General features: G+C 35.6%; 2 protein-coding genes across 4 annotated transcripts in view; one reads left to right on the top strand and one right to left on the bottom strand.

Moving 5' to 3' along the window:
* Positions 1-2,109: 2,109 nt before the first annotated feature.
* LOC127875195 (dynein regulatory complex subunit 5-like) lies at positions 2,110-7,760 on the bottom strand. 2 transcript variants are annotated; one of them, XM_052420048.1, is made up of 5 exons: positions 7,699-7,760; positions 5,018-5,345; positions 3,885-4,791; positions 2,893-3,010; positions 2,110-2,581 (listed from the first exon to the last, which is right to left on the bottom strand). In XM_052420048.1, the coding sequence occupies exons 2-5, from the start codon at positions 5,337-5,339 to the stop codon at positions 2,345-2,347; spliced, it is 1,584 nt and encodes a 527-aa protein (XP_052276008.1). In that variant the 5' UTR covers positions 5,340-5,345; positions 7,699-7,760; the 3' UTR covers positions 2,110-2,344. The 2 variants fall into 2 exon arrangements, with proteins under 2 accessions (XP_052276008.1, XP_052276007.1); XM_052420047.1 differs by having other exon boundaries at positions 7,679-7,741.
* LOC127875188 (RNA polymerase II-associated protein 1-like) overlaps positions 7,735-26,627 on the top strand; it is a 64,224-nt gene continuing 45,331 nt past the window's right edge. Inside the window, exons 1-14 of one of the 2 annotated variants that reach the window (XM_052420039.1) lie at positions 7,735-7,820; positions 8,097-8,260; positions 10,621-10,749; positions 11,013-11,053; positions 11,340-11,432; positions 12,306-12,417; positions 12,845-13,015; positions 13,463-13,588; positions 16,162-16,289; positions 17,817-17,918; positions 22,208-22,309; positions 24,554-24,721; positions 25,583-25,738; positions 26,355-26,492. In XM_052420039.1, the coding sequence (XP_052275999.1) occupies positions 8,113-8,260; positions 10,621-10,749; positions 11,013-11,053; positions 11,340-11,432; positions 12,306-12,417; positions 12,845-13,015; positions 13,463-13,588; positions 16,162-16,289; positions 17,817-17,918; positions 22,208-22,309; positions 24,554-24,721; positions 25,583-25,738; positions 26,355-26,492 (1,614 nt within the window). In that variant the 5' untranslated portion in view covers positions 7,735-7,820; positions 8,097-8,112. The remainder of the gene's footprint in view (positions 7,821-8,096; positions 8,261-10,620; positions 10,750-11,012; positions 11,054-11,339; positions 11,433-12,305; positions 12,418-12,844; positions 13,016-13,462; positions 13,589-16,161; positions 16,290-17,816; positions 17,919-22,207; positions 22,310-24,553; positions 24,722-25,582; positions 25,739-26,354; positions 26,493-26,627) is intronic. The other variant, XM_052420040.1, reaches the window with a different exon arrangement.

Below are 26,627 nucleotides of genomic sequence, written 5' to 3' on the forward strand. Positions count from 1 at the left end.
ATGATGTTCACCTTGAAATTTTACCTCAAAATGTGCAGCTCCATGAGATACACATGCATGCCAAATATCAAGGTGCTATCTTCAATATTTAAAAAGTTATGGCCAATGTTAAGGTTTTAGCACGACGTCTATGGCGGACGGCAGACAACGAGCTGGCTATGACAATAGCTCGGGTTTTCTCCGAAAACAGCCTTGCTAAAAAACACCTTTACATCAGACAGATTTCAATGCAGTGGTATGAAACAACAGCATAGTGCTTGTTGTAGTTTTAAAGTGATGCGTTAGTAAAAACATAAGTTGCAACAAGAAGATTGCCTATACAAGTTAGTGGTTCAAACTATCATTGTCTAGTCTTATTATAATTAATTTTTATTTGTAGAGTATGCTCAGAACCAACTTGAAGTCCGTAAATTTGTAAGAAAAACTAATGTGCACAGCTTTTTTGCATTCTTATAGAAATAACCTGAGAAGTTAGTGTGCCAACCACCGAGTTATCCTAGAGCCATGAATGTCCCATATTACGATACGCGTTAATTTGGAAAGTAGTTACCTCTTAGACCATAATGGCAGTTCATGTGTTAGTTTCTATCTCTTCACGCAAATGCCTTTCACACAAGTACGGCAAACAAAAGTCACACTGGATGTCCACAAGTGGACCTTAAATGAGTTTGATGGGCATTTTTAAGCAAAAACATTAGAAATTTGTTGGTTGATGGAGTTCACATAATTCACTTGTTTTGGTATGGGATATTACTAAAACATATGCAAATATTTGTTGGAACAAGCAGACATGCACACATCCATGGAGACACAGGAACAAATAAGATATTTTCTTTATTATGTGGGCAACTTTGTTTTGCTAGAAAAATTAGCTCCGCGGTCGGAGACAGATGCCCCCTAAAACAGGGCCCTGACACAGGATTTTTTGCAACATAACTGACCATAAGAGTAAATCTTATCATGTATGTGTCACAGTGACCTTGACCTTAGAAGTAGTGACCCCAATTTAAATAGGTGTCATCTACTGTTCAAAGCCAATGCACATGTGAAGGATCAAGTCCAATGGTCTATTCATAGACGATTTATTGATTGGAAACAATTTTCACACTTATTGTGACAGTGACCTTGATATTTGGCCTAGTAACCCCAATGTTAATAGGAGTAATCTACTGTCCATGGCCAATGAACATGGTTCGTATCAAGCCAGTCGGTGAATCTGTTCACAAATTATTGATTGGAAAGAATTTGCTCTCTTAGTGTGATAGTGCCTTTTGACCTAGTAACCCCAATTTCAATAGGGGTCATCTACTTTCCAAGGCAAATGTACATGTGAAGTATCAGGCCAATTGGTCAATTCGTTGACGAGTTATTGATTGGAAATGATTTTCACACTTAGTGTGACAGTGACCTTTGACCTAATGACTCAAATTTCAATAGGGGTCATCCACTGACAAAGGCCTATGCACATGGGAAATATCAAGCAAATTGGTCAATGCATTAAGCACGTTTTTTCCATAAAACGACCCTGATATAGGTATATCTTACCTGTCACGTAATTCCAATCATAAATTAAGTTCTGCATCACCACAATGCATTTGAAAGAGAGAGAAAAACGAGCTTCGCTCTGTAAAAACAAGGCTAAGCATATACTTGTACACAAGTTGTTGATCGGAAACAAACTGGTGTACCGACAGACTGACCGACATCTAGCACAACAATATACCGCTTATTCTTTGAATCTACTGGTGTTGACACAGATTATGATATCAGTGTTTATTGGTAACAAAATATGTTTTTACATAACATACTTTTTGGTAATTCCACAATTTACTTTTCACATAGCAATATACTGAGAGGTAAAAAACACACAAAATGAGACACAAATTGTGCAACAATGATTATGTTGGTTTTTTTGACAAACTTAAATTACTTGAATCACAATGTATTATACAAATGTGACTGGGTTTGCACACTGCTTATAAATTCAACATTAAGTTCAATGAAAGGCAGCACTTTCCCATGTGTTTCTGTATACTTTTTATCAAAATTACCAAACTTTCATGACAAAACTTACTCAAAGGGAATCAGGTTTGTTTGTTGACTTACAAATGATACATAACACTTTATTTGCATCACAATGCAATGTGAATATTCATTTATGAACAAAATTATCACAGTGTTAAATAATATACAATAAATAGTTCCTTGCATAACAGAATTTCTACAAAACAGTTTAATCAGTCAGAAAACAAAACTTCGATTCACAACAGAAATTCAATAACGTCTTATCAGCAACCATTCAAAATGCATCACAGTGAAGTCCAGGAAGTACACCACCATGATTCTAAGCCCTGCTCATCAGCGAGGACTTGGTCTTGAATCGATGGGCTGCCTGAGGCTTGATCTTCTTCTCCAAGACAGCATTATCGTTGAGCATGCTGGCGCGCTCCCGCTCCTTGTTGTCATGGAGACGCTGGTTGATGCAATACTCAGACTCCTGGCCGCAGTCTGTGAGGCGGAGGTCCATCGCCGTGATGGTCGAGTTCTCCTCCATTCCCTCCTGGAGTTGCTTGCCCCCATCCTGCAAAAACAGAGAGAGAGCACAAGTGTTTGATTTAACATAAATTAACTAAGGTTTTTGACTTATTGATGCTCAAGTTGAAGAAGTTATTCTGTATATACCAAATTCTAATGAAAATCAATGACCGTACATTCGCTGAGACAAACAGCTTGGACAGTTGACTCCAACATTAATTTAATATTTAATAAGGTAATAGATTGTACAAAAGTTTTTCAGTTCTGCAAAAAAAAGCCTTTTTACTACCTAGAGTGCTATGATTCATCAGCAGTTTTCTGCAAATTAAGGTGGTAAAATCTAAAGTTCCAGCTTACCGGACCCAGTCTATTGCAGGACAGGTCGATAGATCTGAGGGTCAGGTTCTGAATGACCACCTGGGAGAGGATGGCTGCTGTGGGCTCAGCCATCTCATTGCTGCCAAGGTTTATCTCGCTAAAATAAAGTAAATAAATTATACTCGCTCTGGGAAACAGGGCTTAATGCATGTGTGTGAAGTGTTGTTGCAGATTAGCTTGTGTGGTCTTCACAGGCTAATTAGGGACTGCCATTTTCACTTAGACTGGAGTTTTGTTTAGAAGAGACTTCTTTAAATTGAAAATGCCATAAAGGTACAGTGTAGTTTGTGATGAGCGTGTGCGGACTGTAAAGTCTAATCTGGGACAACACTTTATGCACTTGCATTTAGCCCTGTTTTCTCAAAGCGAGGCTCATATAAAAATAAATAAATGAATTAAGAAACACGTACAATGATGTATTAATGCTTTCATTAGGCTGTAGTTAAATTAATTGACTTAATTTGTCACAATATTATGCTTAATATCTAGTAAATTGTGGTGTTGTAAAGAGAAGTCATTGATGCTTTAAATCTTTAAGATAGCTGCTTGGAAAATTTGTTAAAAATTGAACTCACATCTAAGGATCAATAAACTATTTCAATGAAAAAGTTGATAAGGTTCATGCAACAAAAAAGCAATGTCATTTCAGCCTAACATTTGAAATCTTCATTATGTGAACCACACTCTGGTAAAATAGGGCTTAATATGTGTACATATAGTGTCTAAATTCCATATTAGCCTGTGCAGTATGCACAGGCAAATTAGGGATGACCCTTTCTGTCTAGACTGGATATATTTTTTCGAAAAGACTTCCTCCAAACAATTTTCTTTACAAAATCAGAAAATATGGTCCGTTATTAGCATGTGCAGACTGCACAGGCTGATCTGAGATGTCCCTTTACGCACATGCATTAAGCCCAGTTTTCCCAGAAATAGGCTCATATATCAAAGGAATTATTTTGTGTAATTACGTGAGAGTGGCATTCTTTTGCAAGGCTCTGCAGATAGCCTGTCCTCCCTCGTCTCCAAGTCTGTTCAGTCTGAGATTGAGGCTCAACAAAGTTGTGTTCTTTGTCAGTGCGTGGGCTATTGCCTGGGCCCCAGTGGACCGGATCTGGTTATCACAGAGGTTCAGTTTCGTAAGCTGGCTGTGGTTGTTGAGGAACTTCCCAACCGCCCGAGCACCACGATCCCCGATACAATTGTGGGACAAATCCAGTTCGACCATGCTTGGATGGTCAAGAATGTGACTGATTAAAACTCTCACTTTATCATCATCAACTTTACTTTTGTGAAGTCTGAAAACTTTCAGCTGTTTACATGCGGCAACACACTGTGCTAGCTGAAGACAGTCTCTGGCTGTAAACTGAAACAATGTCCATTCAAAGTTCATGCCACAGTCCTTGACACCATACGTCAGATGAAGTTCCTCTAGGTTGGGCAGCATTTTAAGTACTGGGCCAAAGTTAAAATGATCACACTCTGGTTCGTCACCGGCATCGCTGCCAGCATCCGAGGCATCATCGAAATCAGGGCCCTTTGGTGCCTCCCGCACTGGTGGTAGAAGTTGACGGGCATCAATCTTCTTCACGTAATTTGCTGACAAGGGCAATGTGTCATACAGGTTTGTCAAGTCTGTTGTTTCTGGGACGAATTGTTCTATAATTTCCTGTAAATTTCTCTCAAAGTACATTCTTTTCCAGCTGGAACCAAAGGCTGCAACGTCGCAAATGGTCCACCTTGCTTTACAGCACCGTTTCCAATAGCCCTCGTCTTCAATGAGGTTGGCAGTAATCTTCAGTGGAATGTCGCAGGAAATCCTCTCAAGAACTTTGGATTTGTGCTTTGGTAATAATTTGTTGAGTATTGTCGAATTATCTGAAAAATTGTGATGTTGAACCATTATTTATAACGTGTTAATCATAATTTTAACATTATATAATAAAATCACAGGATTTCATTATGTTAAATATAATTATCTGCTAAATATATGTTTTTCCTGCTTTAGTAGCATAATTATATACAACATAGGCAATGTCACTGTGAATGATTTAACTGAGCTAATTATTGCATTAAGATCTTTGTAAACTGTTAACTCACATACTTTCAAAGTTAGCTATGATGTGTTTTAGCGTTAACTCCACCAATAAAGGCACCGTAGCCAGCGACCATTCTGGATCCTCTGCGATGATACGCCTCATGTTGCGCCAGTCTGCAGCAGGATTGTCCTTCGCCGAAGCTATTGGTGACGAAGGACCATCCTGTTTTTTCTCCTCCCCACCTTTCCCACTTTTCTTAGAGGTACCGGAACCAGCCCGAGACGCTGGTTTGGATCCCTGTTGACTCTTTGGTCCACTTTTCTGACTTCTAGCATCATCTGCCTGACTTTCCCCTTCCCTAGGGGTATCCTCAGTTGCTTCAGACATTTAAAACTGAAAAAGTTACAATATTTTCACTTAATAATCTAAACTCAATGGTCATTCAAATCAATCATATTATACATGTAGTGCAATATTAAATTGAACAGTGAAAAAAAACTTGTTACTGTGTAAGGGCTTCATTATCATCAAGCAGTTTTTTAGAAGTCCAGTATTTATTCTGTGAATTATGAAATATAGATATTTTGTTAACTTTGAATATATAATATATTTAATATGCTACTTTGCATCTGCTTGTCTAAATCTTGGTCAGCTTTTTTCAGAAGCCACATAACAAAAGGTCTACTGGTAGCAATTATCAACTGCTATATTAAGCCATAGCATGAGTGCATGACATAATCAATCATGATATTAATAGCTGATAAGGTTTAAATTGTCAATATTTGGCTAGCAAGTGTTTTTGAAAGCAGGCAATTTAATAGGGAGTGATGGTAAGTTTTGGCCTAATCAAATGAGGCCTGAACAGTAAAGGAGCTTGAACTGCAACTTTTATAGTAAACTTCTAGAACCAGCTTCATTTTTAAAGCCCCATTAACACTCAAAATCAAGGAATGTTACATAAAATATTTCCTTAAATAAAGTTAACCCATAAACAATCAGTGTTTCTTATAGCAATAGCCGAAATTTCAACTCTAGATGTGGTATGGTAATAAAGATTTTAAGAGATACAAAATGATCGTTTTTATTCTTTGTGTGATATATATATACCATGTGAATTTCTAGCAACGAAATCCCAACATTAACAAGCAGACAAGTGTTCCTAATAGAAAGCACAGACAAGTGCACTCCAAATAATAAAAATCCATAAACACAGTTATGTATTGCCCTGCATACACTTTCTTTAGTGCACGCTATCTTTTGATTCTTGCTGAAATGCTAAGAGAAGGATGTGCTCGCTTGAGCATTGCGAAATAAATACATAATGATTATTCATGAGAACTATGTTGTTCTTCTGACACTGCCCCAAGCCAATCTTGCGTTCTCTTGTCAATGTTAAGATATCGTCGCGGGAAAATCACATAAAATATATTGTTACACAAAACATTAACACAAGCATTTTGTATCCCATCAAATCTGTATTACCAGACTACATCTAGCATTGAAATTTCGGCTAATGTTCTAAGGAACACTTATTTTTTATGTGTTCATTATATTTTTTACGAAACATTTGTTGGTTTTTAGTGTTAATGGGGCTTTAAAAAATGTTGCAACAAATCATCTTATGTCAGGAAAGCTAGAAAAAATTCCAACAGGGGAAATGTCTTGCAAAATAAGAACAATGGCATGTTTGAGGCAAATAATTTGAAACAACTAAATATTGGTATTGAGTTGCAATTGCTATTTTATTTTTATTATAATAATTTTAAGCAAATTAAGTCTCTTTGTTATTGGTTTTTTATGGTGTATAAATGTGTGATCTTGTCAACAAATAATAAAATCATTATTAGGCATTATAAATCTTCATTGTGCTTGGTTATTTCTGCACATTTTCCCACAAAACCAATAAGAGACACTAATCATGACACTTTTTTTTTCAAAGATACAAACTTTATTTAAAGTCAGTTAACAATAATAACAGTTCAACATTAGCTATGTATAGATATGTAGTGAAATAAGGTGACTTCCAACAGCCTTGCTGTTGGGCTAGCTCTTTAGCGACATGGTTAGTTAATGTGTCTGACTACCACTCTGGAGGCCGTGGGTTCAATCCCTGTCTTGGGCTCAGTATTTTCACATTAATGGCGACAAGGCAAAAACAGAATTGTGAATGCGGAATGGGTCTGAGCTGTTTAATGGTATCTGGGAGGGCCATGCGGATGCAAGACATGCTGTAGCGGGCGTGTCCGGGCCTTGAAACATTAATAGGGGAGAAGTGTAGTGAAATAAAGTCACTTCCAACAGCCTTGCTGTTGGGCTAGCTCTTTAGTGACCCGGTTAAAGTGTCTGGAGTTCGTGGGTTCAATCCCCGGCTTGAGCTCAGTATTTTCACATTAGCTATTTACAACACTTATTATAATTATTTGTGGACCATGCAGTCATGGATGTTCATGTGCACAATGGCATATAAAGTGCGCAGATAACTGCATGGTTTCATAAATAACAGAAACATAATCTGAAGTAAAGGTCCTGTTTTCATGTGTAACTCAAATAAATTTAAAACATATTTTTTTACTACCATTACCAAAAAATAGTACAATTAAAGAAAGCCACTGAAACAAGTACCAGTGACAGAGTCACTTGCTTCAACACTTTCTGAAGTTTCTAGACGCTAATTTCATTTGTTATGACTTAATATATATCAATTTATTTCTAAAAAAAACATTTACCGTTTCAAAGTCAATAATACCTGTTCGGCTTGAATGTAAACGTTGCTATGGAATACCGGAAGCGGAAACGGAATGAACAAATATGGCTGCGCCCATGAACAAGATATGAAGGAAAGGGATTTCACGTTCAAAGCAATTTAAAGTACATATTATACAAGCCTTTAGCAAATTAATATGCATATTTCGACATGAAAAATAACAATCATCAGTGTGGATGTTTTTTCCTAAATATTACATGAACAAAGTGTATTTATGTCACTTAAGTAATATATTTTCGCGGTATTGAAATGCGAAAGTTTATAGTTCCACAATAGCACTCTCTATATTTTAAGGACAATTTCTTGACCTGTATAAACTTTAAAAATGTTTTAAAACTCTGTCATATGTATTCCGGTTACGTGGATGTCTTCTTTTACAGATTGAGCTAAGTCAAGATGTTGAAGCGTCCAAAACCTGGAGAAGATGAAGATGATCTGCTGGAATTCCAGAAACAGTTTTTAGCTCAGAAAGAAAAACCATCAGCAAATGTTGTAAAGGAGACAGGGGATAATCAAGGAAAAAGAGATGTTGTTAAACTTGAAGGTCATTTTGCAATCTTAATTCCATATTTTCCTGCATATTTTTATGTAAATTAATATTTTTTTAATTGTTTCAACGTATTAAGTGTGTTTACTGTAAATAAAAACGCTTCCAGAAAAATCAAATCAATATTTATTTATTGTCGGTATGATATATAAAACATAAACATAAGCTATGAATAGCTTTTTACTGACAAAAAACAGGGTCACATATAAAATTATTCATTGAGAATTCAACAAAAACATAACCATCCATAATCCAAAATTTGATCATTTTGTTCCGATTTGCATTTTAATGATCCCAAATTACAGAGGAAAATAAATTAAGAAAGAAAGCTTTCATTTGCAGGGCCCTCAATCTATTAAATCTGCTGCCAAAAAAAATCCCCCAAAAAGAGAAACGCCGCGAAAATTCCCCCTCCTAAGGGCTGCGGACCCTTCCCCCAAAGAAGTGTGAGGCGCTTATTTGGTCCTCACAATTTGACTCAATTTTACACACTGTTATTGTCAAGCAAGCATAATCTGGAGTTTTAAAATTTCCAACAAGAGCAGTAATGTTTTAACCTCTGCGTCCTGTGTCCTAGACACAAATTAATGGCCATTGGATGCAAGGTTTTATAGTAGGAGCATCCTCAGAACACATCATTGTACATAATTTGCTTTGGGCAAATTACATTTGTCATTACTAAACAATGAAGGGATACACATTTACATTTGGGTGAAAACAAGACATTGTTAAGGAAGTTATCAAAAATGGGTCCGGAGTGCAAAGATGAGAGTTTAGGGCTGCAGACTTCATTTGCAATAAACTTTTATTTAAATGCACTACAAAAACTTTTTACTGAAATTATAAGATCAAATGTAGTTTGCTCTTCAAAGTTTTATACAAAAATCAATAAACCTAAGCTTTCCATGATGATGACATGATTTTGTAGATGTGCAGCTTAATTTGTGTACAAAGAATAAACACAAAATATTGTTTATTCTATTAAGCTAGAGGTTGTTAATGTTGCATTAACATGAAAATTTGGAAGTGTGTTACGGGTTGCACATAAAATAATGCATTGAGAATTCAACAAAAAAATTACAGCTGTGTTGAATGAATTCAGTTATAATTTTTGAAAACACTACATGTTGAAATTAATGTTTTGACAATTTTATGCAAAAAATGCACAATTTTCCTTGAGGATAACACCCGATTTCCATCATAAGCCTCCTAAGTAACTGGCCGTGAGTTTATTGTGGAGGAGTACACCCTAGGGACCGATAAGTGTGGTACGGACAACAAAGCCAACAAACTGCCACAAAACCACTCAAATTATTGGTTGGTAGTGAGATGGAGTTATTCTCACATGACTGATTCACCAGCATGCCCATCTGTAGGGCCTTGCGGCCATGCTTCAGAAAAATTGTCAAGTAAAATCGTTAACTAGATTTATCGGGTGACCACTTTTGTCTTTAGTTGTTTTATATTTTACTAAATTTACCAATATAACATAAGTTGCGGAACATTGTACATACACCAAATACTATAATGCTATTTGTTTAGTAGTGTGCAACCAATTTCAGTAGGAAATAACACAGTCACATTCATCCAAAAAAAGTTTCCAATACTTGTGACACATATTTCAGTTTGGCACTCACACATTTTTAGTCTAGCGAGTCCTTGGACTCGTATGTTAAATTGTCAAAAAATCACTGCAAGAGTCAATAAAAGGTCAAATTTGTGTATGCTACAAATTGCAGCCAATAAATATTTATAAATTTCAAATTATTATGTTTTTCATGCAAGGTCTTTAATGTGAAAGTAGAAAGATCAGTGCAAAGTTTTCAAAAAAAGATGGCAGACATCTTGACCATCAGCAAAGTGTGTTCATTTATTTTGCTATTTGCTAATCGTTGAGAAATTAAATAAATTGTTCTATTCATGCTGCAAAAATGATTTAAGGTAAATAAGATTGCATGTTTTCGGATAAAAAAACTTATCATGTAACTTTTTATGACAATTATAAATGAAAATGATAGTGATACGAAATCCAATATTACAAGAAACAAATATTAAAATCTTTTTTTAGAGAGAATGACATATGGAAATAACAGTTTATTTATTAATTCAATTATTGTGTGTAAATTGCTTGGAAGTACTTAAAATAAAGAAAAGTTGCAAACCTTTTCATTACATGCACATAAACATAGCAAATAGAACTGACCTTTAAAACATGATTGTTTTGCCTTTCAAAGACCGTTAAATGTAAATTAAAAAACACACATATTTATTTTAGATTTTATTAATGATACTCATTTTTTTACACCTTTTGAAGTGATGAAAATTCCCAATGTATAATTTATTTCATTAATTTATAGGTTTACCAGCTCAAATGCCTACGAGAAATGAACCTCCCCCTATGAAAAAATCAAAGTTTCGTTCGGAAAGACCTTTGAAGCAACCCTCAGCACCAGTTGCGTGTAGCGACCCAGATGACATAATTGATGGTTAGTGATATGAAGAAATAATTAGTGTTATTAATATTGGTATCACCAATTTCAAGAGTATTCTTTATTTTTTTTGTATTAACTCGAAGAATAGTTTAGTGAATACAGGCTCTAAACAATGCAAGTTTATAACATGATCATACATTCTTATTTCTAGTTATATATTGATTTTACCAATCCTGTAAAAAAATGAAAAAAGCTTGAAGAGAGAATCAAGTCAACATAAACATGTTTTTGTGTTTGATTTTTTTTTTAAATTTCAGAGCATGAAAGAAGCACTGCAACCGTTCTGGCACAAATAATAGTAGGAGAAAAGTTTAAAGATAATGCCTTTTTTAAACATATAATATGATTCTGTATATTTCTATATACTTTTAGATTGTCTTGCTTATTTTAATTGTTTAAAAAGGTGAATTGTGAAAATTTCATTAAAGTATTGATAGAATGGCTACATGATCAATTTATGACAATAAGAGCACACATCTTTTCCAGATGCAATAATGACACACGAAAGCTTACTTCACTTATATACATGTATAGTGGAATGAAAACTAGGTTCTGAGGATGAACATACTGCTTAACTCTTTTAGGAAAAGGATACCCGCTATGGACAGTTCAACATGCCAACTCATGTCAAAGTGCCATTCCCAGTGGTGTCACAGTTACCAGAGGCAAAAACTCAGGTTGTTGTCTTGTATCTGCCTCCAGTGTAGGAATTATTTAAAATCATATATTGTGTCTGGTTTACATAGATGTGGTTTAAAATATCATAATATGTTGTACCTATATGTCATATTATTAGATAATGATTTTAATTATAAAATGAAAACATGTGCACATAAAAACGATAATATGGAAAGTACAAATTATTTCTTGTTCAAGTTTTACGAAAGATGGTATTAACTTACTAGGTAGGGCCCTGACTTCCACTAGGGTATTTGAAAATCCATTATGGTTCAGAAATTGTTAAGAGAGTTCTTATTGTCCCCTACTGGTTTCACCAGAGGGGATTTATGGTTTGCGCTCTGTGTGTCCGTCAGTCAGTCAGTCTGTGAGTTTGTCACACTTTTCTGGATCCTGCAATAACTTTAAAAGTTCTTCAACTTTTTTTACACGAAACTTGAAACATGGATAGATGGCAATATAGACATTGTGCACATCATTTCATTTTGTTCCTACGTCAAAAATTCTGGTTGCTATATATATAAAAAAAATTTTTATCTGACAATGGTGGAGCCGGTAGGGGACATATATTGCGTGGCAATAGTCTTGTTTATTCTTAATTCAGGGATCCCCCCCCCCCTATTTGAGTGTTTTGATTGCCTCACACATAGTTCTTTATTGTTATTACAATTTCAAACTTGTAAACCAAGTGAGGGGTTGAAGTTTGTGGGGGTATCTTACTCGACTAAGGTTTTGCTAATATCACATTTGTTTCAATTGCCCATTTATACAAGGTTTCTACTGCACAACTCCACGTATTTACATTTGACATTACTGGTTACACAATTATCACTTGCAGGAGTGAATTACTGGTTACATAATTATCATTGCAGGAGCCTACAACACAGAAAAAGAGGAGCTTATTTGCACAAGAGTTTTGCAAGGAGCAGAGTGAAAAACCGATTGATAATGTTCAGTCACAAGCAAATGTGACCAACAGTATTGGTTTGTGATCATTCATCATAAAAATGAAGATAATGTAGAAAATAATATTGAAAAAAGAGCAATAATAAAATCCAATATTGAAAATATATTAAAAATAAGGTCATTGATGTTGAAATTTTGAAAAAGATTTGCTTGGAAGGGATTAGATGTTTGTGAATTAAAGTATATAAATATTTCCCCTATAATCAGATGCCACAAATTTACTATTGCAGTGAACTTTATAATATAAACTAATTTTAAATTCATCTTTGGCGAATTTAAGTTTGAATTATTGGTTATTATAGATTATTGGTAAATGAAAGTAAATTTTTGCATAAGCAAATCAATTTATACCAGACTTTTTCTGCAAAGTTTTGGTCAGGCTCAGCTATTTCCTGGCATGTTCATACAGATATTGTGATGCTTTTATCTGTCATCTTCAATATAGACCAATCACAGTCACAGATCATGTATCCACATCTTATCGATGGCTCGGGGCTGAGTGCAACTTTTAGCAGCAGAGAAGCCAGCGAGATACACAGGGAGAATGTGGCTAGGCTGAGTGGAATGACTCCAGACCAGATACTGCAAGAACGGGATAAACTTGTCCAAACTTTGGGTAGGAAATAGCAAGCAGATATTCTGTTCTCACTACATACTTCACTATGATAAATCTATTAATTATCCCAAGTAAGGGAGAAAATTTGTTTTAAATAAAAAAATTCCCCATCACCCATGCAACATCTTGACCTCGACATAGGATTTAGACTTATTCAAATGGGCCAATAAATCAAAACTGATAAGACATACACCTTTAATGAATGCAGCATCTTGTTAATCTTAAGCGTACATATTGTTACGCTTTTATATTTTTAAGACATTAATTTCTTTAAATGACTCCCGCTTACATATTATCTCTGAAGTAAACGGTTGTCATTACTGATATAATTTGAAAACTTTTTTTGCAAAAAGAGGTACATGTATATATTTATCATCTGATAAAATTCCTAAATCTTTTTTGATGCTTCTTTTACAATTTGGAATGATCCCATAATGCCTTTTTCAGACCCTAAGCTCCTTGAGTTCTTGAAGAATAGAAAATCTCAACAGAAAGATGCTCAAAGTGTCGCTTCTTTTGAGGTTGCCATGGAAACAGATGTGCCCATTAAAATGTCTGAAACTAAGCCAAAGGGTATTTTTATACAGCTTATTTTTTTCATCTTGAATTTGTTCAAGTTCTAGCATATAGAAATAATAGAATAAATTTGACTTTATTATCCCCTGCCAAAGGCTGAAGGATATAGAATTGGCGTTGTCTCTCCGTCTGCCAGTCTGTCCGTCTGTCACAAAACTGTTTAGGGCTATATCTCAGGAACTATATAAGATATCAACATTAAACTTCATAGGTGTGTAGATATCAATCAAGAGAAGTGCCATGCACAAGAACCATAACTTACACTTTTTTAATAAGAGTAATTTCCCTTTGTTTTTGTTAATTGATGTAACTTTCAAGGCTATATCTCAGACACCATGCAAGACTTCAGATACGCTACAAGATTTTAACATGAAACTTCATGGGTGTGTAGAAATCAATGGGAAGAAGTGCCTTGCACAAGAACCATAACCCTACACTTTCTTAACTTAAATAAGAGTTATTGCCCTTTGTTGTTTTTGTAGGATGTAACTTTTCAAGGCTATATCTCAGATACGCTACAAGATTTCAACATGAAACTTCATAGGTGTGTAGAAATCAATGGGAAGAAGTGCCTTGCACAAGAACCATAACCCTACACTTTCTTAACTTAAATAAGAGTTATTGCCCTTTGTTGTTTTTGTAGGATGTAACTTTTCAAGGCTATATCTCAGATACGCTACAAGATTTCAACATGAAACTTCATGGCTGTGTGAATGTCACTGAGGAGAATTGCAATATATAAAAACAATAATCCTACACGTAATAATTGTTATGATTATACGGTATATCAAGGGATTGGCACCCATCCATAAAGAAAATTTATTTGGTGGGGGATATCCATTCAACGAATTTATTTGAATGTTTTGTATAATAAATATTATTATATAAAAGTTTATAATGGATTTTTTTTAAATTTTGGGTAGTAAAAAGACATATCAACCAGATTTTGTCAGACATTGCACCTTATGCCTTTTTTGTAAAAAATATTTATAAGCAAGTTTTCACTTTTATTAAAGAATCGACTTTTAACTCTAGATAAAAGTATATGTATATATATATATATATATATATATATATATATATATATACATGTATTACTAGTTGCATGGCCTACTTACTGACCCTGTACAGTGTGATACAGGATCAGTAGATTTAATTATGTGTTGTCCCTAAGAAACAAATTTATCTTACAGAGGATAATGCTTTCCTTAGAATTAACTCTATAACACAACTAAAATTGAAAAACTTTACTTTGTATAATTTATTGATGTCTTCATGGTTTTTTTTATGCCCTTTTCGAAGAAAAGGGGGCATATAGTGATCGGACTGTCTGTCTGTCTGTCCGTCTTTCCGTCACACTTAGCGTTTAGGTTTCGAAAAATGCTCATAACTTCTATGTCCCTTGAGATATAACCTTCATATTTGGTATGCATGTGTATATGGACAAGGCCTTTTCATACGCACACATTTTTTTACCCCTGTGACCTTGACCTTGAACTTAGGGTCCGCGTTTAGGTTTCAAAATCTGCATTTAGGTTTAGAAAAAAGCTCATAACTTCTATCAAGCGTTTATAGGGGGCATAAGTCATCCTATGGTGACAGCTCTTGTTTCTTTATTTAATTTAATGTTTACTTTTACAGAATAAGTAATGACTGAATGTAAAGCACTACTAACCTTAAATGGAAAAATACACTGTCTCTATAAGACTTGTCTGTGCGAATTTAGATGAATACACTTCATGCCACACACTTGGAAAATGGGTATTAATGTGAATTAAGTGTCTTTCCAAGATTAGCTTGTGCAGTCTGCACAGACTTATCAGGGGTGACACTTTCTGGCTAAACTGCATTTTTGTCCCTTCAAACGAAATATACCATGAAAGCAGAAAGTTTCGTCCCTGTTTAGCCTGTGCAGACTTCACAGGCTGATCTGGAAAGACACTTTAGCATATCGCCTACTGAATGTAAGTCATGTAACTGACATTTTTATACATTTTTACTTTTTTCCATTTTTGTGTTTATTAAGGTGACATACATCAACTGTTAAAATATTAAGTCAACCTTTTTGGTAAAAATAATGTTTTTTTAGAATTTTCGAAATTGACATAATAAACGCATGTCATTTTCTGAATGTAAAAAGTAGCGTAACTGACATTTTGTTAAATTTTCAGGAGAAGCAAAAAGATGTTTAATTAAAATAATAAACATTTTTCCGTATTCAAATTTTCTGATTAGTATTATAATAACACTTGAAAAACGAAACAAAACTCCAAATTGATATGTCTTTTTTAAAACAATCAAAATTTAAGAAAGGAGCAGTTATCATAGTTTCAACACTGAAATATTTTGAGCGCAAAAAATAACGTAAGTGCTCTTACTGTATTTTGGAAAATGTCTGAAAATATGCTTTCCTGAACAATTCACAAAATGTCAGTTACCCTAGTTATTACATTCAGTAGACGATATGCATTATTAGGCCCCATTTCCATAGAGCAAGGCTAATACGTTGTGTTACATCCACACTGATTGGTATTTAGAATATTTGGTGCATATTCATATGAATGGAGCAGTAATGTATATCATGCCAGAGAAGGCGTCCCCTCCAGTAGACATTGACAGTCACTGGGTGCACATGGACACAGTTGAACCTGAGAAACTGGCCTGGATGAAAGATCTGCCTCCACCATCTGCCACACAGGTAGGCAACAACTGACCTACTCATTGGACATGGATGCACTGATTAATTGGGAACAAAATGATTGATTCATTAGGCATGGACAGATTGACCCATAAGGATCATACTGATGATTGATTAGCCACGTACAAATAAATTGATTAGGCAAATACTGTTTGATCGATTAGTCACATACAGATTGATTGAGTAGGCACATACTGATTGATTGATTCAGCACATACAGATGATTGGGCACACACAGATTGATTGATTGGGCACATACAGATCGAAAGATAAGTCACTTACTTGTTAAATGATTAGGCACATAGTTATTGCTTCAATAGGCACTGACAATGAGTATTATTAGGCATAGAATGGTTTATTAGGCACAGACTGATTGATTTATTACGCAGGACTGATTGATTCATTTGGCACATACTGATTGATTCATTTGGCACTGATTTATTACGCAGGACTGATTGATTCATTTGGCACATACTGATTGATTCATTTGGCACATACTGATTAATTCATTTGGCACATACTTATTTATTCATAACACAGGACTGATTGATTCATTTGGCACAAATTTATTGATTAATTAGGCACATACTGAATGATTCATTATGTAGGACTGATTGATTCATTTGGCACATACTGATTGATTCATTTGGCAAATACTGATTGATTTATTATGCAGGACTGATTGATTCATTTGGCACAAACTGATTGATTCATTAAGCACATACTGATTTATTCATAACTTAGGACTGATTGATTGATTTGGCACATACTGATTGATTCATTTTGCAAATACTGATGGATTCATTTGGCACATACTGATTGATTCATTTTGCAAATACTGGTTGATTCATTTGGCACATACTGATTGATTCATAACCAAGGAGTAATTGATTCATTACCCAGGACTGATTGATTCATAACGCAGGATTGATTGATTCATTATGCAGAACTGATTTATTCATTACGCAGAACTGATTGATTCATTATGCATGAATGATTGATTTATTACGCAGGATTGATTGATTTATTATGCAGGATTGATTTATTCATTTGGCACATACTGATTGATTCATTTGGCACATACTTATTTGGCACAGGCTGATTGATTTATTACACAGGATAGATTGCTTCATTTGGCACATACTTATTGATTCATTATGCAAGAATGATTCATTTGGCACATATTGATTGATTCATTACGCAGGACTGATTGATTTATTGAGCATAGACTGATGGATTCATTAGGCATAAACTGATTTAATAATGTGTCACACAGTTTATTTTGTTAGTTTTATAATGTTTTAGTCATGTTTACAGCTTACACAAACACATTGTAAAAATGGTATCAGCGTACAGTTTGTCTCATAAGGGTAAGAACACAATAAGTGCTGATATTTTTAATTGCAGGTATTGAGATTTAACTTAAAGTTTACGCCATATACATGCAACATCATGCAACATTATCATTTAATATTAATACTGGCAATGGAGCTTATATGGTTCATATTCTCTCCGTGTTTCTTGTAGATGGGTTCCCAAGCAAGATTTGACTTCTCTGGTTGTCTGCTGACTCCAGATGCAGACGTCCCTGTGAGCCAGGGCCTGCATCACCATGGTGACGAACCAGAGGTCAGTTTCTGGGGTGGTAATTAGTTAAGTTTAAACCTATTTATCTTAGCGCAATTGCAGCAAAGCTGAAGGCTTATTGAAACACTCTGGAGTCCGTTTCTTATGTAGAACCAGTACTTGATGTTTTCAGTGGAGATCTAAAAAAATACTTCCACAGTGAGAATCTCACCCATAACCTCCCGGTAGCTAGGGGGCCACCATATCCACTAAGGGACGGCAACCTTACAAGTGGATAGAAATAAGCAGAGGCTATCGAGCAAATGACCCTTCAAGTGTTTTTCCCAGGTTATATGGGCATAGTGCTGTAAATTCAAAAAGGGCACTTTAGGGCACAGTTTTTTACGGGGAATTGAAGCGCATTTCAGTGGCAGTGCGGGAGAAAAATAAACAAACACACTTGTGTTTGGCTGTTTACATTAATATCTTACACTGAAATTGGTTACAAACTACTATACAAATAGTATTAGAGTTATTGGTATACGTACACTCTACTTCAACTTATTTTATTGGTAAATTTAATACAACATAAATTACAAAAACTCAAGACAAAAAGTAGTTTTCATTTTAATTATTGTACAATTTTACTTTACAATTTTTCCGAAACATGACCTAAAGCACTTAAGATGTGAAAGGTTGCGAATCAGTCATGCTTTAAAAACAGCGTGTTACTATCAGTCGATAATTTCAGGGGTTTTTGGCTGTTTGTTGGCTTTGTTATACAGTTCACACGTATTGGTCCGTACAATATACTTCTCTACGGTAAAATTGCGGCGTCTTTCTTTGGAGATTGATGATGGAAACTGGGTGCAATCCTCTTAGAAATTATACAGTTGATACACATCTCATCCAAACATTTATTTTGATATGTTAAATGTTTTAACAAATTATATTTAAACATATTATACATAACTGTAATTGTTTTGATGAATTCTCAAGTTAGCATTATTCAATTTTTATTAGCGAGGCTGTTTTCGGATAAAACCCAAGCTATTGTCATAGCCAGCTCGTCGTCCGCCGTCTGCCGTAGGCGTCGTGCTAAAACCTTAACATTGGCCATAACTTTTTAAATATTGAAGATAGCTCCTTGATATTTGGCATGCATGTGTATCTCATGGAGCTGCACATTTTGAGTGGCATAGTTCAAGGTGAACATCATCCTTCAAGGTCTAGGGTGGAAAAAACAAAGTCAAGGGAGGTAATAAGCTTTAAATGGACATAGTTATCTGACCTGCCCACGTATATATTTTTGTTAAATAAATCAAAGCTGCGCAGTAGGCGGCATTGTGTTTCTTTCTCCCCTGAAGGGTCACAGGGGCAGGTCGATACATCTGTAGTCGAGAGGACGCTGGACGACCTGTAAATAAATCTCAAATACACACGGCGGCATTGTGTTTCTGACAAACACATTGTGGTAAAAGGTCAAGGTCATCCTTTACGGTCTATGGTAAAAAATATAGATTTAAGGGAAGTAATAAGCCTTAAAAAGGGAGAAAATTATTCAATATTGAACATGGCCACTTTATATATTTGGCATGCATGTGTATCTCATGAAGCTGCACATTTTGAGTGGTGAATCTACAGTTACAGTATAGTGGCTTTTAATTATTTGCTACTAAAAATAGACATTTGTTACAGACTTTTATTTTCAAGGGAAGTAATTTATATAATTATAAATCTCATATTATATATTTTCTTACCAAGAATTGAAGTTCTTTTCACAGTTACTGTACAGATTAATTTTTTGATTATTTAAAACCCAAATGATTGATTTTTCAAAGTTTTTTTTTTTAATGATATAATTATAATTTCTTTAATGTTCATTACATACCTGTGGACTTATGGATATATGATCAACTCTGGCTAAGATCAAAGCGTTCTTATCGGCGATTTAATCTCGATAGACAAAAGTTTTAAACATGATGACGGTTATGCATATGCCAGCGTTGACTGCAGATTCATTAATGGAGGAGGCGAAAGAGAGGACAGTAAAGGTTCAAGGAAAGAGAGGAAGCAGTATGCAGGGAGTTGTGAATGTTTTGATTATTTGATAATTGTTTATGAAAAAGAAAAAAACTCTGGTTATGATCTCTTTTAAACCACAGGCCTTTGTTGTCAGTGATGTCTGACATGGTCATAATTGACTGTGAGACCCTCCCCACCCCCCACCCCCCATGTTGGATTGGACAAAATTCAAGGGAAGTAATAACCTTTAAAAGGAGATGATTTCTATACCTGCCAAATGATAAATAGAAATTTTATTTCAATGCGGCGCAGTAGGGGGCATTGTGTTTCTGACAAACACATCTCTTGTTGGGTCACTAGGTCAAAGGTCAAGGTCACTGTGACCTCTAAAAAAAAAAATTCTGACAAGCTTTCGCAGCTGAGCGTGGCACCCGTTATGCGGTGCTCTTGATCCAAAGCACACAACCAAATGAGTGGGGCAGAGTGGGGCTTTAAAATGTGGCATGGTGCAGTGTCACTCAAAAAAGGCCTGGGAAAAACACTGTCCTTAACTTGTTGGTGGTCCCTTTGATTCTTAGAAAACTATGTCTTCTGTACAAGTATTAGTTTTGAAATAATGCGAGTTTCCAACCAAGGGTCATTCCTTACCATGCAGTTGTGGTCATGGAAGACTGATAGTATTCAGGCCTTAGAGTTTGTTTGTAAGTTTCCGTTTTTTTGTGTGAATGTTAGTAAATTTGCATAGATAATTATGGGAATTGTAAAAAATGTGTCAAAGAAGAAATCTTTCTTTGTCCTGTTTAAACCCCTTTTTGTATCCCCTAAAGGTTAAGGTCACAATAACACAATTAAGGTCAGATGATATATGTGAATTGTTGTTTTTTTTTAAACTTATTTTTTTAATGCAATCAATGAAAATCCCATGTAATATAACATTTAATATTTCCGACATGTCATTTTTGTTCCTACTTGTGTCCAACATATATATAAAGACTGGGCTTAATACATTTGCTTTAAAGGGGCCTTTTCACAGATTTTGGCATGTATTGAAGTTTGTCATTAAATGTTAAATGTAAACATTCGATCTAAATAGCTCCAGTAAAAAAACAAGAAGAAAATAAAAAAAAACAAAAAAAACCCTCAACTGGGCTCAAACCACTGACCCCTGGAGTCCTGGAGTAAAAGACTACCGCCTAGACCACTCAGCCATCGGTGCTTATACACTGAAGGATGTATTTAATACTTTATATAAGCAATCCTCATATTTTCACAAAATATAACAACAACAACAGAACTCTCCCAATTATTCAATCGTTTCGCGTTGCAACGCTTTATAATTTTCAGGTCTTTAAATAGTCAAAAGATGCATATAACGGATATTTTAGAGCATGGTAAATGTTCAGTATTACTGTTTCCTCACAAATATCATATCTAAAACAAAAAATTTGCGAATATGAAACATCTTTTTTTAATTTTGTCAATTTACCTAAACGTGGAAAGGCCTCTTTAAGTGTCATTACTACACTTTAATAATTTTTATGCCCCCCTTCGAAGAAGAGGGGGTATATTGTTTTGCACATGTCGGTCCATCTGTCGATCTGTCCGTCCACCAGATGGTTTCCGGATGATAACTCAAGAATGCTTAGGCGTAGGATCATGAAACTTCATAGGTACATTGATCATGACTGGCAGATGAACCCTATTGATTTTCAGGTCACTAGGTCAAAGGTCAAGGTCACAGTGACTCGAAATAGTAAAATGGTTTCCAGATGATAACTCAAGAATGCTTACGCCTAGGATCATGAAACTTCATAGGTACATAGATGACCCCTATTGATTTTCAGGTCACTAGGTCAAAGGTCAAGGTAACAGTGACTCAAAACAGTAAAATGGTTTCCTGATGATAACTCAAGAATAATTAGGCCTAGGATCATGAAACTTCATAGGTACTTTGATCATGACTGGCAGATGACCCCTATTGATTTTTAGGTCACTAGGTAAAAGGTCAAGGTCACAGTGACAAAAAACGTATTCACGCAATGGCTGCCACTACAACTGACAGCCCATATGGGGGGGCATGCATGTTTTACAAACAGCCCTTGTTATTTTATTAAGTCTCTTCAAAACAAAAATCTAGTATAGGTGTTGTCCCTCATTAGCCTGACACTATGCACCTATGTTAAGCCTAGTTTTCCCAGAACACGGCTCATTTGATGATTTCCATTGAGAACTCCTGGTTGATATTTCCATTGAGAACTCCTGGTTGATATTTCCATTGAGAACTCCTGGTTGGTATTTCCATTGAGAACTCCTGATTGATATTTCAGCGTGCTGGCTACTCACTGGAGGAAGTGTTCACACTGTCTCGCAGTAGCAACACACAGCAGAGGGTACTGGCACTGCAGATGCTGGCAAGAATTATTGTACAGGTAATTGGCTAGTCAATTCTTAAAGGGACTTGTTCACAGATTTAGAAAATGACAGCTCGAAAAGAAAGTCATGCATTCATGAACAATGTATTATTTATTATCAACTAGCGAAACAAAAAAATCTTTATATCTGAATTGCATTGCACAGGGGTTTCATATTTGGTAAATAACATCATATAGTGGTCCTGGACTAAGTTTGTTCAAATTATCCCCCTGGGGTCAAAGTTTGGGGTAACCTCTATTCCTTATATGTACATAGGGAAAACAGTATAAATCTTCACCTCTGAAACCACAAAGCCCAAAGCTTTCATATTTGTTATGAAGCATCATTTAAAGGTCCTCTACAAAGTTTATTCAAATCATATTCTTGTCATCAAAACTGGCCACGCTCCATGGATCACAAGTTATATATACTTATAATGGAAAAACTTCTTGTATGAAACTGCCAATTCCAAGGTTTCATATTTGATATGTAGCATATAGAGGTCCTCTACACATTTTTTTTAAATCATGCCTTGCCTAGGGTGTTTTAAATTGACTTATATATGGATAACCTTATAAAACACAAACTATAGTAAACTTATTACAGGCCAAGCCAGGTGCATTCACAGAGCAAGAAGGTAAAGAGTCCAGAAAACAAGTCACATCATTTAAGGCCAAACAAGGTGTATTCACAATGTAACCTGAGAGTCTTGATAACCTTGTTTTTTTGGCCAAGCATTTTTCATTAACAAAGCATTTACTGAGTCCAGATAACTAAAGTTTCCCTTTTCCAGGCGAAACAAGGTTCATTCAAAGAGCTTGTTGAGAGTTCATATATTTCCGTTAAGTGTGGTCCCAGATTAGCCTGTACAGTTCGCAATGGATAATCAGGGAATACACGTTTTGCCTAAACTCAAGTCATCTTTTAAAATCTAAGCTTGATGCATTCAAAGAGTTTGTGGTGAGTCCTGATAATTAAAATTACTTTAGTGAGGTAGTGAGGTAACCATATTTCAGGCCAAGCAAGGTGGGTTCACAGGGCAAGTAGAGACCAGATAACTAAAGTAACCATATTTCAGGCCAAGCAAGGTGAGTTCACAGGGCAAGTAGAGACTAGATAACTAAAGTAACCATATTTCAGGCCAAGCAAGGTGGGTTCACAGGTTAAGCAGAGACCAGATAACTCAAGTAACCATATTTCAGGCCAAGCAAGGTGGGTTCACAGGGCAAATAGAGATTCCAGATAACTAAAGTAACCATATTTTAGGCCATGCAAGGCGTGTTCACACATCAAGTAGAGAGTCAAGATAACTAAAATAACCATATTTCAGACCAAGCAAGGCGTGTTCACAGGGCAAGTAGAGAGTCAAGATAACTAAAATAACCATATTTCAGACCAAGCAAGGCGTGTTCACAGAGCAAGTAGAGAGCCCAGATAACTAAAGTAACCATATTTCAGACCAAGCAAGGTGCGTTCACACGGCAAGTGGAGAGTCCAGATAACTAAAGAAACCATATTTCAGGCCATGCAAGGCGTGTTCACAGGGCAAGTAGAGAGCCCAGATAACTAAAGTAACCATATTTCAGACCAAGCAAGCTGCGTTCACAGGGCAAGTAGAGAGTCCAGATAACTAAAGTAACCATATTTCAGGCCAAGCAAGGCGTGTTCACAGAGCAAGTATAAAGCCCAGATAATTAAAGTAACCATATTTCAGACCAAGCAAGGTGCATTCACAGAGCAAGTAGAGAGTCCAGATAACTAAAGTAACCATGTTTCAGGCCAAGCAAGGCGTGTTCACAGAGAAAGTACCAGTAGAGAGCCCAGATAACTAAAGTAAGCATATTTCAGACCAAGCAAGGTGCGTTCACATATTTCAGGCCAAGCAAGGCGTGTTCACAGAGCAAGTAGAGAGCCCAGATAATTAAAGTAACCATATATCAGACCAAGCAAGGTGCATTCACAGAGCAAGTAGAGAGCCCAGATAACTAAAGTAACCATGTTTCAGGCCAAGCAAGGTGCATTCACAGAGCAAGTAGAGAGCCCAGATAATTAAAGTAACCATATTTCAGACCAAGCAAGGTGCGTTCACAGGGCAAGTAGAGAGTCCAGATAAATAAAGTGACCATATTTCAGGCCATGCAAGGCGTGTTCACAGGGCAAGTAGAGAGTCAAGATAACTAAAATAACCATATTTCAGACCAAGCAAGGTGGGTTCACAGGAAAAGAAGAAAGACCAGATAACTTAAGTAACCATATTTCAGGCCAAGCAAGGTGCGTTCACAGAGCTGGTTGAGAGTCAAGTATTACCGAGTATCTTGGATGCTGGGGTTGTGTTCCTGTTACGATGGGCGCTGGATGACAGTATGGAGGCCGTGGTTGTGGCGGCTGTCTGTGCTTTCAATTCCCTGCTTGTGAACCATTCAGATGAGGTATATAGCTACATATTTTGTATCAATTAAAAAACAAACAAATATTTAGCCTTTAAACAATATAATGCATGCAAAACATTTCAAGAACTGTTTCCAATGGAGCAAGGATGAGCATTACGTAATATAAATTACAAATAAATAAAGACAGTAAGCATAAAAAATGCTTGTAAAAAATGTATATCCTCTTTTTTTAAGTCAACTTATAGCTGTTTAGACAAAATGAAGGCAATCTATAAATCCAAACTTTGAAAACATTTTTCAGTGAATTAAATCAGGAGAAAATATAAAATGAGTGGATTTTTTTGTTTGTTAATAATTATTAGTATACAAGTACTGAAGATGAAACTGGGAACAATTTTACCAGTAAGAAATGATGAAATGTCATAAAACTTTATTTAGATTTCTATAATTAATTTGATTTAATCATACAATATCTAGCCCATGCATATATGGTAGTTATCTTGAAGCAGGGTAGTCAATAAGAATTCATCAAATTATTGAAAACATGCAAAGAATCTTCAAAGCATGAAATGTAGATTCACAGAAATACAAAAAAAACAATTAATCTGTTGCTTCCTTAATATAAACCTGAATTGTATGGAATAATTTGTTTAATTGAAGTCTCTTTTTAACAAAAATCCAGTTAGGCAGAAAGTGTCATCCCTGATATTTTTACTTGAACAAAAATCACTACAGCATGTAGGGTATGCATTCTCGAATAAATCAATTATACATTTTTAAAAAGTAGACAAAATGTGTTGATTTCTGCGGACTGCACAGGCTAATTTATGGATGACACTTTACTCACTTGCATTAAGCCTTGATGTTCTGGAGTAGGGCTCATGTCTTTTGTCCATACAGATGTGCCTTCACAGGACATTCCACTGGTACCAGGGTCACCGTGTGACATGCCAAGCTCCTATTGAACCAGAATCAGTCGGAATCAAGCTCCCCACCGACTTGGATGAGACACCACAGGAGACAGATGTAGAGGTCGTTAAAAAGGACATTATCCTGGTATGAATTGATCAGATTAAAGAAGTGGAACTGTTTAATATATACTAAAATGCTTCTGGTATCTGATAGTGATTTATAAATAGTTTCAGCAAATTCTGATGAAGTAAACAATTTTTTTTTGGTTTATGTTCTAATCTGTAATTTTATTAATTCCTGTTTGTAAAACAAACCTTATCCTATTATATTCTGATATTGGGTAAGTTAGAAGTGCACAAGATTTCTGTTTGGGTAAGACAATCAGAAACAACACTACTACATGTACTTTTCAAATTCATGTAACTGATTTTTCATACAGCTGATTTATGAGCATTTAATAAATGAACTACTTTTAACAAATAAAATACACCTCTTTTTCTTGTATCCCATGGCAACCTTTTATCTCAGGGCAGCCACTCACCTTGTATCCCATGGCAACCACTCACCTTGTATCCTATGGCTACCACATACCTTTTATCCTATGGCAACCTGTCCCTTGTATAATATGGTTACCACTCACCTTGTATCCCATGGCAACCACTCACCTTGTATCCTATGGCATCAACTCACCTTGTATCCTATGTTAACCACTCACCTTGTATCTCATGGCAACCACTGATCTTGTATTCCATGGCAACAGGGCCTGGTAGAAAGGATGAATCTTTTGCCTCGCCTCTGCTACGTCCTCAACAAGGTGCGACCCCAGGCACCCGCAGTGGTGGCCATCTTGGAAATCCTCACTCGTGTCTGCCGACATTCTACGCAGATGGCTTACAAGGTACAATTATCACTTGTAATTTTTGGACACCCTCTTTTTTAGCTAAAAAATATTGATTTATTGTTACTTTAATTGTGTTTTAGTTATAGTGTATTACTAAACATTGTCGTTTCTGGTGAAAATAGCGTGGAGCGT

The sequence above is a fragment of the Dreissena polymorpha genome, chromosome 3 (genome assembly GCF_020536995.1).
Source record: "Dreissena polymorpha isolate Duluth1 chromosome 3, UMN_Dpol_1.0, whole genome shotgun sequence".
NCBI classification, from domain to species: Eukaryota; Metazoa; Mollusca; class Bivalvia; order Myida; family Dreissenidae; genus Dreissena; species Dreissena polymorpha.